General features: G+C 36.8%; 1 protein-coding gene across 32 annotated transcripts in view; it reads left to right on the top strand.

Annotated features, from left to right (window-relative positions):
* The window catches only part of NRXN1 (neurexin 1), a 1127382-nt gene that overhangs the window by 990476 nt on the left and 118670 nt on the right, over positions 1-18236 (top strand). For 20 of the 32 annotated variants that reach the window (XM_019827188.3, XM_019827175.3, XM_045054196.1 and 17 more), the window contains 2 exons: positions 561-650; positions 2053-2372. In XM_019827188.3, the coding sequence (XP_019682747.1) occupies positions 561-650; positions 2053-2372 (410 nt within the window). Of the gene's footprint in view, positions 1-560; positions 651-2052; positions 2373-3259; positions 3747-18236 lie in introns of those variants that run through there. The other 12 variants (XM_019827182.3, XM_019827181.3, XM_019827189.3 and 9 more) reach the window with 2 other exon arrangements.

The following is an 18236-nucleotide window of genomic DNA, read 5'->3' as shown; positions in this document are numbered from 1 at the left end:
AAACTATTCAGACTTTGTGGTTTCCTTAAATGAGATGAATAAGAATTTCTATTTTCTGAATAGGACATAAAGTATTCTAGGCCTATTTTAGATTCATCAGTGTGCCAAAGATGGTATTAAGTTTGGTGTTCATAAATTTCTAATCTGGAATAAGAGGTTGAATGTATTTTGAAAACTTAAACCTGTTTCACCTGAACATGTTTAACTAGTTAATAAGAAACATCAAAAAGACAAAACCCTGAGATCAATGGTCATTTTTTTGTAAAGCTATTATATGCTGTTTAAATTGGTTGTTCGGGTCTGTCTATAATATAAGTTCAATAACCTAGCTCAAATGCAGATTTCTAATTTTCAATTAACATAGGAATAATTTTGTTTGCTAAAATAAAATAAATGAATGAATGACAAGTCTGAAACATGAAATGTTCTAGGTAGAACTTTTTAAAATTCCAAATTTCAAAAAATCATGTGGCAACTGTATAGCTCAAGCTTTAAGTATTAACTTTTAACCTTTGACCTTACAGATTTTAACCAATGAAATGTCTCTTTAAACTTTAAAGGAAACAATGATAACGAGCGCCTGGCGATTGCTAGACAGCGAATTCCATATCGACTTGGTCGAGTAGTTGATGAATGGCTACTCGACAAAGGTAAAAAACATTGATTAAAACTTCAAATAAAAAAATAATTTGAACATAACCAAGTAGTACTTCATTGTAACACTAATAAACATAAAAAATAAATTTTCCGTAAAACTAAATTAAAAACAAATTTAAAACAGTAAAATGTAGATAGTAATATTTGCATACCTTGTATAATAATTTCTATACATTTTTAGACGTACCAGCTGTTTAATAATCTTACCCTGTTAACTTAAGGTTAAAGGGACTGTTAAATATAATCCACTAACTCAATCTATGAAGGTACTCACAGCAAGAATTAACCCAAAATGATAAATCATTCATAGATTATATTACATGTTCCAGCCTCTAAATTATTAACTAAAATATATGTAGTTCTGATATCTTTATTATGGTCCTGAAAAAAAAAACAAAACAAAAAACAAAACCAAAACAAAAAAACTCTTGGTTTAAACTCTAGGCATCTTAAATAGTGGGCAATATGGATTGCCAGTCAAAATGAAGTCCCTTTAACGTTTGCAACCTTCTAAGAGCATTTGAGAACAAGCCCTAATTAAAACTGAACTTAAAGTTGTGTGCATGCTTTTTATGAGCAGAGAGCAATCTGCTAAAACCGGATACTCAATTTGATGATATTGGTACTGTTGCTGAGGATTGCTGTTTGATGGAAATGTGCCATGATTTCTCCATCGGTTTGTGTATCATTCCTGAAGCCGCTTTTTACATCTGAAGCTATTTTTTTTTCATTTTGTTTTGTTTTAATAGACTTGCTGAAAGCCAATCAGAAAAATATTTTTGGATTTTTTTTTTTTTGTCTCTGACATGCTTAGTGTAAACCATGCATTTCTTTTCAGTGTGATTGCCGGAAAAATAGAATAAGTCAAATAACAATGGACTATATCTTCAAAAAATAAACATTTTCGAAGACTAGTGTATAGATACATGTGGCCATTACATGAACTATGAAATTTTTATCATAAATTTAAAATTAGATGTAGCTGCTTTAGATTAGTTTATGCCAGTGTTAATTTTAGAATGACAAATACTTGAAACATTAGCTATCTCACATTTTTTTTTTAATTTGACAATTTAGACTTAAGAGACCAACAGTATAAGATCTTGATGTAAAAGGGGAAAGGGATCCACTAAAAACTGATTTATAATATGTATCTTTGATTGGTCTTTTAGCAAAAACACTACATTTATGATAAGTTGAGAATTTACAAGTATTTGCCAATGATTATGCATTTCATGGACACCTCATTTATAAGCAATGAATTATGAGTCAAATGCCTCTCTTATAGTTTATTGCTCTCATTATCCACCCCATGAAAGATCTGTTTTATCATCCTTTGTAGAATGTAGAGTTCACAATCAACATTTTTGCATGTATGTAATATTATTTTTACAGGGCGTCAGCTCACAATCTTCAATAGCCAAGCAACCATAATAATTGGCGGGAAAGAGCAGGGCCAGCCCTTCCAGGGCCAGCTCTCTGGGCTTTACTACAATGGCTTGAAAGTTCTGAATATGGCAGCCGAAAATGATGCCAACATCGCCATAGTGGGAAATGTGAGACTTGTTGGTGAAGTGCCTTCCTCAATGACAACTGAGTCGACAGCCACTGCCATGCAGTCAGAGATGTCCACATCAATTATGGAGACCACCACAACCCTAGCTACTAGCACAGCCAGAAGAGGAAAGCCCCCTACAAAAGAACCCATTAGCCAGGTGAGTATGTGGATTTCATTCCTTTGTCTGGGAACTTTGGTTATGAAAGTAGGCTTTTCTGCATAGGTGTCTTTTCTAAAATGGGATTGTTTCTGACCTTGGGTGCTATGGCTGTCTTTCAGTCTTGCTTAGCATAATGTACTCAGTTTGAATGTGAAATGTGTATAGGCTTTTAATCTGAGATTTGTCGATTTTTGTAAACTGCTTTGTGTTGGTTTATTAGCTACTAGCTGGTAGTCTTGATTAATAACTTTGGTCTAGCCCAAGCTGAGGGGATTGTCTGCTAATTGCACAGGGTTTTCACTTTTTAAGTTAAATAAACAAGTAAATTAGTGAAGTACTTGAAGGGCCTTGTTTGTTCAGGCTCAGGACATGATCAAAATAAAATAAAGCAAATTTGAAGAGAAATTGCATACAAAACTTCTATTATATTTTAAAATGTCAAAATTTTGAATTGATAGCCTTCTGGTTCTCATGATGAATAATAAGGCTACCCTTTCACTGTTGTTCACATGGTAAATTTTTATCCTTCCCTTCAAGTTTCTTCTGACTGGTCTAAAAAATGAAATTGACATAAAGCAGTTTCATAGGAGAAAAAAACCCTTTAATTATTTTTACACAGTCTCGATAATAAAATTGAGACCCAAATAAATGACTAAGGCAGGCAGCTTTTATACTTTTTTAGCCAAAGGAACATAAGCCTGTAAGAAATTTACAGGGCAAAAAAGAAACCCTTAAGTTTGGGAGCTTCAATTAGTAAGGAATTCTAAAGGGATTTGGACTGGGGTAATAAATTAGTAAAAGTAACAAGGTTTGTTTATATAGCCTTCTTGGCTCTGTATTCCCAATGTCTGGTGATATGGATGTCTCTTTACTTCCTGGTACAGAGAGGACACCTTTCGTATGGAAGATTTATTTTCTGCTTTCTGAAGACAAAGGGGCATCCTAGTGTTCTTGTGCTAGGTGTTCCTTAGGTAACTCTAATTCAGAATAATCACTGTACCTGCCCTTGATCCCCACACTGTCTATGAGAAAAATGCACTGTTAGTTTATCTGAAGACAAAGACCCAAAATATGGTACTTTAAAACTGTCTTAGGCTTACATACTTTGTATTATATGTGGTTAGCTGCCCTTACCTAGAATCCACTTCAATGAACTTATGTCTCATGTCTAAAGTTTTTGAAAAATAGACTTTTAAATGCTAAACGTCTACAACTTAATGCAATCAAGGTATACTTAGTGATTGCCTACTGTGCATCAGGCACTGGCATTACATCAGTGAAGACTAAGGAAGAGAAATCTACCTGCCTCAGAGAGTGCTGTAAGAATATTACTAAAATGCTATTAAATGCTACTAGATCCCTACTGACATTTATAGTCTTTGTGTGTATTCTGTTGTTATTTCTTTCAGAATTGTGTGTCTACTTGGCCTAAATTGTTTCCTTCTGTTTTGTTTTTAATAGCGAATGTGTGTCTCTTGTAGATGCCATATAAAGCTTTTCCAAATACATGATCCTAACTTGTATAGAAAACTTCATTCTAAAGAAACAAGAATGACAACAATTATTTTTACGTTTCTTTTATTTCACGTGTTTGAGATACACCTAAGTGTCGAATTTGGAAAGAGAGTAGAAGAAAGTGAATTCTGTTCATAATCAGCACGCTGTCTACTAATTAACATATGTTTACTGGGGAAAGAAGAAAATAGATTCTGATTTTTACTTTCAGTAGAAGGAGCAAGAAGAACAGGATAGAAAGAGAGAAAATATATTAGGAGAAGAGAGATAATAAAAGCTTTATAAATTCTGTAAATTCATAAAGGTAGTATTGCGTATTATGTGCCAATATGCACTTTCTCTCTGTCTGTCTCGTCTCTCTCTCCTTTTATTTTTTATTTGCATTTGACCACAAAGTACAATGAGCTGTCACACAGGGTATTCATCAATATATATTTATTGATCATTCTCCATGTGTCATACACTGTCCTAGGAACTAGGGGGGACATTAACAACAATGAACAGAAACCCCTGTCCTTAGGGAATATCCATTTCAGTCAGAATGTGTGCTCACATTATAATCTTTCTGTTGATTTTCTCTATCTTGTTTAGGTTTGTAAGATTGTTAATAATAACACTTATTCCCTTGAATAAAGACTTACGACTTTAGAACTTTACACAGATTTATACATATCCAACAGCTCCATTTGTTATGCTTTACTGATGCTTCATTAATGATTTGTTATTGTGATTGTTGGTTTATGATTTATTTAACAATAAGCAAATTATTGGGGCACCTAAGTGGCTCAGTCAGTTAAGCATCCACCTCTTGACTTCAGCTTGGGTCATGATCTCCCAGATTTGACAGCCTGGAGCCTGCTTCAGATTCTCTCTGCATCTCTCCTCCTCTCTGCCCCTCCCCCGCTCATGTGTGCACACGCTCTCACTCTCAAAATAAATAAATAAACATTAAAAAAAAAACCCAAGAAACAAGTTAGTAAGGTGAATTTGATATAGGAAAATGAAATACAATGCAACCTTTAGACTGTTTCTTTCATATAAAGTAATTCATAAGAGGACATTCTAGGATAACCAGAGTTGGAAAACAGTATCAGAGATTTTTCTTTGTGGTCTTATTTCATCATTAAAGAAATTACTGATGTCTGAATTCCTAGGTAAACTCGATGTATCCCAAAATAAGAAAATACTTACCAGCCTTTTCTAAAATGTATTTTATCAATTAGTGACTAGTTTTTATTAAGAAATTCTGTTTTTTAAGAAAACATGTAAAATAGCTATTGTATTTGCAAGCTAAATACCTAGAAATAGGGAAATAAAAAGTTATGCATTTTATAGTATTAATTAATGTAACAGGAAAACACTTAACTACCCATTAATTTCCAATGAAATGTTTCTTTTATTATAAACTATTACATGTTTAAAGACAGCAGTGGTTTATAGAAGTAAATGATCTAATCAATTAGTGATTATTTGGTTCATTTGAGGAGGTATTGACTTAAATAAAAGATTACTAGGTTCATTAAAAAATAGATATTTTAAATCTTTAGATTTTTAGCAGACCAATAACTGCAATTAAATAATTTAGATTAATATGCTACAAATATTCAATTTTGCAGCAGTGTTTTTAGGTTGTACCAATAGGTTTTAAAATTAGCTTTTATAATGATACCTATGTGATTTCAGGTAATAAGGTGTGCATATGGGGAAAAAAACTACCAAGGAAGAAAGTAAATTATATACTGTTAAGTAACACAGTAATTTGTTGCAAATTTTCTTTATCTCATAATTGATTTTTCAATTGCCTTTCAATTAAGAAGAGATCACTATTATATGTAGAATTTAAACTGTTCACTAGAATTGTCAAAGCCCTAGAAGTTTAAATAATAAGAGAGTGATTTATAATGCTAATTCCTGGACTATAACCTTTGACTCATTTTTGTAAATTGGATGAAGCATCTTCCTTTAGATCCTGTCCATAGTGGCCATATCTGCCTGCTTTTATCAACTGCCTTACTAAATTGTGTACCAAGAAGGGTCATCTTATTTTTCAAAAGCCATACCAGACTGTTTTCTCAATCAAAGTATATTTTCCTCAGTGATAACACTGAGCCACTTAAGCTACAATGGCAATGTACCTTGGGGTGATTGCATGTTTTAGAACTATGGAAACAGATTTTTGGTCAAAAAAATTAAATTGGATTCACTTCAAATAGATGAGATGAGTTTTATTCAGCCATCCTGCAGGGCAAGTAGTAGGGAAGAAATGTATTTTCATTTTTTACAGAGTCAGAGAATTTTTATAAAATAGTACTCATCAAAATGTCATCCAATAGGATCCTGTTGACTTTCCTACTTAGAAGTAAATATGCTTTTAAAAAAAGTTTTTCCTCTGAGTGATGATCAAATTTGAAACTGATGTTTACTTTAGAAAGACATGATTCATATCATGAAATAATGAGGACATTTACCAACCCTTTTTGATTAAGTGGCATTTTTAAAAAATGTGAATATAATAATAGTACTTTTTTATGTGCACTACATAAAGTTCACAAAATTAATATCTAAATGTTTCTGTAAGTCCTGCTTATCTTAAAAAAAAAGGTGGGTGATGAGCACTGAGGAGGGCACCTGTTGGGAGGAGCACTGGGTGTTGTATGGAAACCAATTTGACAATAAATTTCATATTAAAAAAATAATAATAAAGAGGCTTTCTATAAGGCTACTCTCAGAAAGCAAATATTTGCAAATAATTGCTAGTAAAATTTCTCAGGATGCTGGGAGCTTCTTGGGATTAGGACAAGGATTGTCATGCAAGATTTTTGGCTTCTAAGTGCTTCCTTTTCTGAATAATGTGGCAATGTCTTAAGACGTATATGTAGCTTTATGTAAATGAGTAAAAGTAAGCCAGCATGCAAAGGGCAATATTCGTTCCCTTTGAATGCCGTCCATAAAGAAAAGAACGTGAAACTGCTATTCATTTTGAGATCAAAATTGTGACATTTATTCTGTTCTAATCTTTGTATCACATTTTGCAGTCTATTCGTTCTTTTCTTCAAGACTATTTTACAAGCTGTATACACACTGTAGTGAATATGGATCCATAGAAATGCCTTTTACTTAGAGGGGATATAGGAGAACGGAAAGAACACAGCAAATCATGAGACCTGGATTCCACTTTCAACACAACCACCTACCTTGCTGTGTAGCTTGGGCAGGTTGGTTACCATGGCTACACTCTGGCTTTACTACCTCTCTAAGTAGGTTAACTAAGAATCTCTTGAATTGTATTCAGCTCTAAAATTTCAGTGATATTAGTGATGATACTCTTAATTGCTCTTCTTTTAAAAAAAAATTTAATGTTTATTTATTTTTGAGACAGAGAGAGACAGAGCATGAACAGGGGAGGGGCAGAGAGAGAGGGAGACACAGAATCCAAAGCAGGCTCCAGCCTCTGAGCTGTCAGCACAGAGCCTGACGCAGGGCTCGAACCCATGGACTTGGGAGATCATGACCTGAGCTGAAGTTGGACGGTAAACAGACTGAGCCACCCAGGCGCCCCTTAATTACGTCTTCTGATGATTAACAAAGCATAGATTTCACCATTAACTTTTACACAGGGTGGCTGTGCATCTGGGGAGGACTGTATAGTTCCTGTGTACATCTGGTATACCACTGTAATTATTAACAGTATCCCTTTTTGAGTTTCACAAGCATTCCATTTTGGTCTGTATATTGCTTTCTCCTCTTACAGGATATATAAAATCTATCTTTGCAAAAAAATCATACTTCATAAGAATAATAAATAGCAAAGCCTCATCTTTTACATTCAGAGGAGCAACTGACTCTGGTATCTGTACCTGGTTTTAAGAGTCCATAGCCTTTTTCATCTTCTTTTTATCTTATTTCAAAAAAACCTTGAGAAAGGAAAGAAAACGAGGCTTTGAGAGATTCTGATTTTTGACTGGAGGGACTATAGCTTGCAACTCCTAGTAAGAAATTATAGACTAGGGCAGGATCAGTAAATATGAGTGAAATATATTGGAGCAATTCTGTGGTTCCAGTTAGGCTTTTTTTCAGAGTGGACATAACAAACCCACTCAAGAAAAAGAAGTGTTTAGGATTTAAAAGCATTGATAGGTTGTCAGAAACATATATATTTCACATATGCAGTGTCCTACTGATTTGACAGGGTTTGATTCCGATGGAATGTTCTGAAAAGAAACCCAATTAGTGTTCAAGCAAGAAAAGAGTATTTGAATATATTGGACACTGCTGTTGCTTCCTGGCAGCATTGGAGATGCTCATAAAAAATTAATACTATTTGTTTGAAAAATGTAAGCAGAGTACACACACATTTCCATGAAAAATATTTAAACCTAACAAAATACATTTTGTAACTTCAAAGAACAAAATTTTATTTTTTTTATTAAAAATATTAATTAACCTCAGCTGTGGCTTCATTATAAAAAATAATTGCATTACTTATAATTATGTGTGTTCCTGATAACCACTCTGCATTTTAAAATACTGGTGACATGAATAATTAATTTTACTTTTGCTAGTCCAGTCATTCTGCTGAATTCACTTAAATTAATGTACATTTTTACAGCAAATTTTAGTGCATAGTGGAAAGAAAAACACTCGCATGTAGATGTAAAATTATATACAAAGGAGTATTCTCCTGAAACTAATGGTGCCGAGTAAGAGAAGTATAAGTCATTGTAATTTTAAATGTAGGGAGGCAACTGCTACTTAGGTACTTTTCTCCATCATTGCTGGTAAGCAAAAGTGCCAGGGTATATACATTTTAAAGAGTATGTTTTAAGAAAATTCTTTTGCTTAGTGCATTTTCTTTAGGATATGGAGATTTTACTGGATAAAAAGATGTCCTATTGGTGGATGCACCCTGGTTTTGAGATATCTTCAGAAATAGCTAGATGTAGATAAATAAATCCATCTACCCATCTACCCATCCATCCATCCATCCACCCATCCACCCACCCATCTGTCCATCCATCCCTCCATCTGTCCATCCATCCATCCATTCACTTGCTGAGCACTTACTATATATATACCAGGCAATGTTCTAGTCACTGGACATATAGCACTGAACAAAATTAAACTTTTCTGCACAAAGCTTACATTTTATTTCATTATTTTTTAAATTTTTAATGTTTTACTTATTTTTGAGAGAGAGAGAGAGACAGAAACAGAGAGACAGAGTGAGTGGTGGAAGGGCAGAGAGAGAGACGGAGACAGAATCTGAAGTAGACTCCAGGTTCTGAGCTGTCAGCACAGAGCCCGACGTGGGGCTTGAACTCACAAGCTGTGAGATCATGACCTGAGCCAAAGTCGGATGCTTAACTGACTGAGCCACCCAGGTGCTCCATAAAGCTTACATTTTACTTAAAGATGGGCATAAACATTAGAACAAATATCACACGTGGGATATTAAATGCTGTGGGAAAAAAGCAGCGGAGAGGGGATGCTTGTATTAGGGAGGGGCGTGCACATTAAATGGCAGTCCTTATTGAATAGACATGTATAGATTATTACTGACATAGGCATTGATTATAAGAGAACATCAGCATGTTAAAATTCAGACTTATTTTTAGATCCAGCAGTCGCATACCCTAGGTGGATAGTGCTAGTGGCAACTAGCTGGTGTTTTAGGAAACCAGAACAAAAGTGACACTGAGATAAAACTTTTCTTTCTTTTTTTTGTTTTAAAGAGGGACATCCATGGGCTAGGACCAAGACCTGGTGCAGGTGGGAGGAAGGGAGGAAGAGAGAGACAGAGGGAGAGTGAGAGGAAGAGCGAGCGAGAGAGGGGAGAGAGTGCGGTGGGTGACTCCCTGGAAGCCAAACAAAGTGTATTTAGAGAGCTCCAGGTATGCATTGTGGCTTCAGGTATGTGGAGGCAGTAAGTGCAGATCCTCATGGAGGATCACAGAAAGGATGGGCAGAGATGGGCTGAGCATCCAGGCAGTTCAGAGGATGTTAGAGTCAGCCCCAGGCACTGCTGCCAAGACTGTTCTTCCCAGAGGGAACCCCATCTCTCAGGGTCTTGGGAGTTCCGTAGGCTGTCAGAGGAGTCCTGGGGTGAGAAATACTTAGGTGCACCAGGCCCCAGACTCATCAGTAAGGAGGCCTGGCTCATGCTACCTATAAAGTAAACCCCAATCCTTTTTATCACCACCCCTATCTCACTCAGAGTCACAGTGAGGCATCAATGTACCCCCAGGGGCCTGGTCAGGCCCAAGGGAGCAGGCTCTGGCCCAAAAGTTGTACAAGAATGGGACCATCCAAGGTCAGAACGGGAGGAAATTGTTCATACTTGCTGTGTGTGGTCCTATGGATGCGAGACTAGTAAGAGCCTTGGTAATTAAATCAGAGTATAAGCAAATTCTAGGGCATATAGGTGTATGAAAAGGAGATGTCTTAGTATTATTATTGGTATTCTACACATGAGAAAGTTGAGAAACTACATAACTTACCCAAGACTACGCAGCCAGTTTCCTTTCAGAGTATTTTAAGGTGATCTTGTCCTTTGCTTTTAAATATGGCCTGTGTTCAAAATCTTATTACTTCTTGTCTTCTTATACTCTTTTATTTAAAAGCTTATTTATTTACTTTGAGAGAGAGCAGAGAGGGGCAGAGAGAGAGAATCCCAAGCAGGCTCCATACTGTCAGCGCAGAGCCCAACGTGGGGCTCAATCTCACAGAAAGTGAGATTATGACCTGAGCCAAAATCAAGAGTCGAATACTTAAGTGAGCCACCCAAGCACCCCTCTTTCTCAGATTCTTAACAAGTTCAGTGTCATCTCCATACAAGAGTTAGTTTGCTGTTTTGAAAATTGAAATGCAGTCATGACATTCCCTTCTTTAATACAACCAGATATTTAGGATAAAAGGCAGCTTCCTTGGGATGATGATCAGGATGCAACCTTCACAGCCAACCTGTTTGCCTCTTTAGAGGGTTTATCTTTATTCTGACCTTCTGATTAAGTACTCACAGTGACCTCTAGAGGTCTTGCCATTTCACACCTCTGTGTCCTCATGTTGGAAGGTGGGAGAGAGACAGTTAAAGTATCTCCCAAACTGAGAAGGCATTTTGACATTTTATGACTGAAAAACAAAGCAGGCCGCTCCATACAGTTTATACAGATTTCTTTTCAGGGTGATTTACTGATAGGAGGGATCCGTTGGAGGATGATCCTGCTGTGCAGCTATTCTCCACAAAGTCTGAGAGGATATGCAGAAGGGCCTTGTAGTGAGATCAAAGGGTTTGCATGTGCCTCAAGGGACTTGCATGCACCCAGTTGACACCTAACATCTAATTAGATCTGTGGCACCACCTGTGCATGAGGGAGGGGAGAGATCATGTTATTTTTAACAAATTTATGGAGGGCCAGAGCAATCCTTCCCCTATTCTGGCCTTGGCAGGCATTTGTAAGGTGTGCAAGTTAATTTCCAAGAGATCCCGGATCATATGGCCCCAGAGGAGTGAGTGAGCTGACTTGAACAAGACGGAGGGCTAAAGACAGACTCAGTATTGTCAGCTCCCCTACACCTTGGCATGGAAAGCCCTTTCCTTTCTTCACCTTCTTACTTCTCTCCTTCATACTCTGCCCAGTCTCTCCCAGTCTGATCCCGCATACTGGAAAGTGACACAGTCTGAAGAGGCAACACCAGCATTGGCTGTAGGGGGCAGTATTGCATAGTGGTCAAGAGCATAACTTTGGAAGCAGGAATGCCTGCCTAAATCGTAGCCTTACTTTGGCCACAGGCTGGCTGTGGGACCCTGGGCACGTTATTTAGCCTCCATAATACCTGTTTCCCATCTATAAAATGGGGATTATGGCTTCAAAAACTTATTGTGGGGATCAAATGAGTCAATGTACTGTATGAACTATGATTGCTACTTGACAATTTTTATTATCAAAACAATGAAAATTTCTATGGTTCATCCTAAAATATAATGAAATATAGAGTCTCACACATGTGACGGTTACACACTTGGAAGTTTTGTGTGGAAAGCATTCTTCAGGTACAAAGTATAAGTTACAGCATCTTTCTTACCTATAAAGGTATTTTCTCTGCCTTTGAAGAAGTAGCTCTGATAAGAAAAAAATGACAGAAAAATAAAATAACTCTGAATTGATGTTTGTAAATAAAAGCATCAACTGTGTGGTGTGTACAGAGCGGAAGTCTCTTGAGTGAGGTGTTCTCCATAGGGAGGCAGCACCATCCGCTAGAGCATGTGTGGGGAGCGCAGGGGAGAGTTGTCACTGGCAGCTAGTGACAGAGGTCCATGAAAGCTGTACAGTCCGCAGTGAGAGACTGCCCTCTAATCTCCATATGCTGCACTGCTTTACTCAACATCCCAGCACCACCAACAAAACTAACGGTGACCTCAAACTCCTGTTGACTGAACAGTCCAGAAATTTCCTGTACCTATTTCCTAGCCGTTCCCAAACAGAAGCTAATTCATAGTATGATACTGAATCTTGCAAATGTGATTTCTGTAGCTGTCCTTGATGACATGTTTTGATTAAGGAGCTTAAAAATTCATGATACACTCCTTTTTCAACTGGGATATGAAATACATCAAGCACTTCCAGCTGTGAATTAGACTAAACTAGGTTTGGGATTCTTGATATAATCTCTTTTGATATAATCTTTATTAGCACTGGAGAAATAGAATGACAAGACTTTGTATCTAAGGCTTCAGATGTGGCAATGATTTTAGTGGGTATTTTCTCAGAAAGGGCTGGTGATACTGTCACCTCCTCTAATATTTTTAGTCTCAGTTATAGGACAAAAGAATATATTTTTATTAAATAATTCCTTAATGTCAAAATAGCAAGAATATAGCCTCATTTTCTTGTCTTAGTTTTAATCAGTATTGCAAAGAATTTGTGCCATTTTATTATGTGGACTGATTTTCATATACATGGGTATGTTGTATTATACCTGTCGATTTATTCCTCTTTTATATGTAGTAATAATTTTCATTGAGCAGAAGGAGAGAGAAAATCCTCTAAGCATTACAAAAAAAAACAAAGGATAATTGTGTGTGTATGTATGTGTATGTGTATGTGTATGTGTATGTGTATGTGTATGTGTATGTGTGTGTTAATGGTGCTTGCTTTTTTTCTTTCATGGTACATATAAAACAGTAAGCTTTGTTCAATAAACTAAGGTCAAGATTAAATTTAAATCTCTACGATGACTTCTAGAACCAATATTAGATTTTCCTATCTGTTGGCATCACTGGAAGTTTACCCAACAGTAAAAAAATATATTAACATCATTAGGCTGGAACCTCAAGAGAAGGGTTAGCTAATTTATCTGTCTTAATTCAGTACTTACTAAACAGATTTCACTGTATTCTCATCACCACTATTCTCTTTATAGAAGATCTCTAGTAGATAACACCAATATTGACCACAGTAAGCATTCTAAATGATAATTAAACAAAATAAATCATGGCGGTGTATGATTTCTTGACCATAGTATATTTCTTGACCATAGTATGTGTGTGTGTATATATATATATATATATATATATATATATATATATATATATATATTCCCTATAAGTCCACAGTGATTTTACTTAAAATTACAAATTAGCAACTATCGTTTGTGTACCTAACATATAAAATGCACTTTTTATTTTTTTTTAGCTTACTTATTTTTCGAGAGAGAGAGAGAGAGCAAGCAGAGGAGGGGCAGAGAAGGAGACAGAAAATCACAAGCAGGCTCTGCACTGTCAGCACAGAGCCTGAAGTGGGGCTCGAACTCACTAACTGTGAGCTCATGAGCTGAGCTGAAATCAAAAGTTGGACACTTAACTGACGGAGCCATGTAGGCACCCCTAAAATGCACTTTTTAAAGTATTATATTATGAAGGGTGGGGGTAATTATATCATGAAGGTACCTAGTGATTTAGATTTTAGAACTAGAAGCATTTCTCACATATTTAGATTATCAGTGAATCCACGCATAAATTATCAAGTACCCTAAATCATCACTATCAAAACTTTCGTACATCACAGATGCATAGTCTATTATTGACAGCATCACCAACACAACTGAAACTCAGAAACAAATTTAGAGGAGGGAAGATATTTTAGTTCCTTTTTAATAATGAGCATATTGGGGCGCCGGGTGGCGCAGTCGGTTAAGCGTCCGACTTCAGCCAGGTCACGATCTCACGGTCCGTGAGTTCGAGCCCCGCGTCAGGCTCTGGGCTGATGGCTCGGAGCCTGGAGCCTGTTTCCGATTCTGTGTCTCCCTCTCTCTCTGCCCCTCCCCCGTTCATGCTCTGTTTCTCTCTGTCCCAAAAATAAAAAAAAAAAAAATTAAAAAACGTGGAATAACGAGCATATTGAAGCAACACGCTTGTATTATTTCACGTGTCCTGAGTGTTGGCAGTGTGCTAGACACTACCCTGATTCTGGAATTACTCACATTCCTCTTCTTTTTTTTTTTTTAACATTTATTTATTTTTGAGACAGAGAGAGAGCATGAACAGGGGAGGGTCAGAGAAAGAGGGAGACACAGAATTGGAAACAGGCTCCAGGTTCTGAGCTGTCAGCACAGAGACCGACACAGGGCTTCAACCCACGGACCACGAGATCATGACCCGAGCTGAAGTCGGACGCTTAACCCACTGAGCCACCTAGGTGCCCCTCTCACATTCCTCTTCTAAAATAGATGTTATCATGCAGTCTGTAGATTTGATAGGGTAGATGGTAGCCCCAGCCCATTTTGTGCTCTTTTAGGATTTTCCCAGTCAAGCACGATCTGGAGACTCCCCTAAGAGACATAAAGGAAGCTGAATCATCTTCACCTTTACATGGCATAAATACTGGGTTGAGGAAGCCCCAATACTATCCGTGACATGTCCAAGTATCAGTGTTAGAATAAAATATGAACCAATAATAACAGAAACTTGAAAATCATGTTTATCTTGACAGATTCTTTGGGAGTATCAATTTCACACTTGCATAAGCCAGGTCTTGGTGTAGCATCTGGCACATATTTCCTTGCTTAATACCCTTGTCACCACTCTGCCACCACCACTCTTTTTCCTTCTTCCCTACCTCTTCTTTTTTCCTTTCTTCCTTCCAAACACTACACCCTATTTTAGGCATTGCAAATTCACACGTGATGACCTGAATTTCAAGTAAGAGAAATGAGCCTGAATTTGGCCAACGCTGTCTAGGTAACAAATATATTCTACTACCAAATCTCCAAGCCTGGCAGGCTAACCACATGAGAAGTCTCTATCTGCTCTATCATGTTATCCTAGCTATTATGAGATCTGCACTAAATATAGCTCAGCTTTTAGAATTCATCAATAAAACTTTGGCCTTGAAACACTTGAGGGAAATTTATTTTCATGTTTTCTATACCTCCAAGTTTATTTCTAAAGCACCTGTCCCTGAATATTTATCAAAAGCTTTGTGTGCACAGCTACAGAATAGTGTAGATACTTGTGCTCATGGATCCAAAAGGAATATCAATTTCTTCTAGAAGAAAATTGAAAATGTCTATGTTCCATTAAAGGAAATTTCTCTGGTTCTAATGCCCATATTTCGGAAATGAAAATGACTCACCAAGATTCTTTCACATTTTGTGGTGACATTCCTGAACCCAACTTTTCCATGAACAGCATTAACTGGCCATTAGTAATAATTCTAGACAGAGTCAACATGGCAATCCATCATAACACAATGGAAAACAAGCCATCACAGAGCAGCCACATGACCCTCCTGTTCTGTTATGAACTGATGGCTTGCTACTGTCCAAACCAAGAATTGTCATTGTCATTACAGATATTGGTTCAATTACATTTATGACTGAAGTTGTCCCAGTTTAATTGCCTCGTCTTATATACTCTTGTTGGTGTGGCTTTCCATTGTATATTATTTGAGAACTTTATTCAGAAAAGGAGAAAAAGAACAACAACATGTATAAAGCACCTAGTCTGAAATTTGCCATTGGTATGCTAACAATAATAAGCCAACACAAAATTCAACTTCTCTAAAGACAACGTGCAACTTCCTGCTTTCAGCCTTTGCATACGTTGCCCCTTCCCCCAACAGCACTATTCCTATTAACTCCTTTCCTGTACTACAACTATACCTGTGCTCTTATTAGAATGGACTCTAAATTTGTGAGGTTCTGAAGGTGTACTAATCTAAATGGTACGTGATTTCAGACCTTGCATTTCACTTGAAGCTTTTCCAAAAAACACTAAGCAGAATGCATTTCATGTTTACATAGTACTTTGGAGAGAGAGATTATCACACATTCAAATAAATAGATAGATAGGTAATCTACCCATCAGAGCCTATAACCTTTACTTTAGTTAGCTTTTGGACAAGTACCTTCAAGTCAAGATCTGTGGTTTATTAATCTGTGCATACTTAGCACGTCACTCACTGCTTGGTTCAAAGTGGGCACTTAGTAAACAGTTTTTGAATAAATAAATTGATGAACAACACAGAGTTCATATTCTACTGAGATAGATACTGTGTGTTGCCTAGTCTTAAATTTTCCTGGACTGATCAATATTTGTAGAGAATAAAGATAGGACACATAAGAAGGGAATAAAAGAAATTGTTTCCTTCATCTACAAAGTAAAGAGAGTTTTTAAAATGCTGGTTTTACCTGGGTGGCTCAGTCAGTTGGGTGGCCGACTTTGGCTCAGGTCATGATCTCATGGTTTGTGAGTTCAAGCCCTGCATTGGGTTCGGAGCCCAGAGCCTGCTACAAATTCTGTGTCTCCCTCCCTCTCTGCCCCTCCCCCACTCTCGCTCTGTCTCTCAAAAATAAATAAACCTTAAAAAAATTTAAATTCTGGTTGTTGGGTTTTTTTTTAATTTTACGCATACTTATTTAAGAGAAAGGTATGGGTGTGATTTATAGGAGGCATAATTCTTGTTTCAGTTTGTAGTGTTGACAATCACATAAGTCCAGAAAGGAAGCTCCAGTAATTGTTCCTCAGATGGAAAGGAACAAGCTGTGTAAAACAGTACAATCAGGTTACAGATTAACAGGTGTAAAGCCACTTTCCAGGGATTAGTGGAGTATCATTTCTAGAATATTATGTTTTAACTAGGTGAAAGAGGAGCAGTGCTAACGCTCCCCTCTTTCGAGGAATATTCATTACTCACGTAGTTTAGAGTTGCTGACACATTGTAATGACAAAAGCAGGCTAACTTTTAGTTAGATTTATTGTTTTCAACTTCTGTACAGCAAAGCACCCCTTATTGTTTGCACAGAAGTGTGACCTCTCCCACTGTTGCCCATGATAAGCAAGAGTCACGTTGCTAACATCTCAGTATTGTGCAAGTTGTTGCACCATTGTCAAGAGCCAGGAATTCACACTTCCAAGTAGTTTGCCTGACTTTTGGTATCTGTAGCCAACTTTAATGAGTAATAAATAGGTGAAAATATTTGGAGAACAATAAGGAAGTCTGATGAGACTAGTTTGCATCAGAGACCCTGGACAATATTTCAAGGAAAACTTGGCATAGGCTTGATACTTAACTATGTTGGAAACCAGGTAGAATTGTCAGGATGCCCTGACAGACCCATCCTAAGATGAAAATATCCTTAATCGTATTTGTCTAGTGTCGCTTTACTTTTGAACACCTAACCTATCAAACATAATAGCTTAGTTTAGCTTACCTGAAAGTGCTCAGAACACTTACATTAGCCTAGAGTTGGTCAGACTTATCTAGCACAAAGCCTACTTTATAATAAAGCATTGTTTTTGCATGTAATTTATTGAATACTATACTGAAAGTGTAAAGCAGAATGGTTGTATGGGTGCAGAATGTATGGGTTGTTAACCCTCACGATCATGTGGCCAGTTGGGAGCTGTGGCTCATTGCCCCAGCATCATGAGATAGTATACTACCACATATCACCACCCCAAGAAAAGATCAAAATTCAAAGTACAGTTTCTACTGAATGCATATCACATTTGCAACATCGTAAGGTGAAAAAATCATAAATCGAGGGCCATATGTATAGTATATTGAAGAGATAGTCATTGCCTAATTTAAGCTTGTAAAACTGCGATATTTTCATAAGCAATTTAAAATGAGAACCAAGTACAAAGAACTAGATAAGTAAAAGAAAAGATTAGAGCCTGCTGGCATAACACTAATTGGACACAAAGACTTAAATGAAGTTTGGGGAGTGGAGTGAATTCCTGATGACTGACAGATCTAGACAAAGCCTAGGAAATGTCAAAGGAGTTTACTCCTGCTGTGTGGGTTATTTGAAACTACAATATATTTAAATGGGTGGTACCTCAAA

This window comes from Felis catus, chromosome A3 (genome assembly GCF_018350175.1).
Source record: "Felis catus isolate Fca126 chromosome A3, F.catus_Fca126_mat1.0, whole genome shotgun sequence".
NCBI lineage: Eukaryota > Metazoa > Chordata > Mammalia > Carnivora > Felidae > Felis > Felis catus.
The sequence above is the reverse complement of the archived record's forward strand: the minus strand, read 5'-3'. Positions and strand labels throughout refer to the sequence as shown.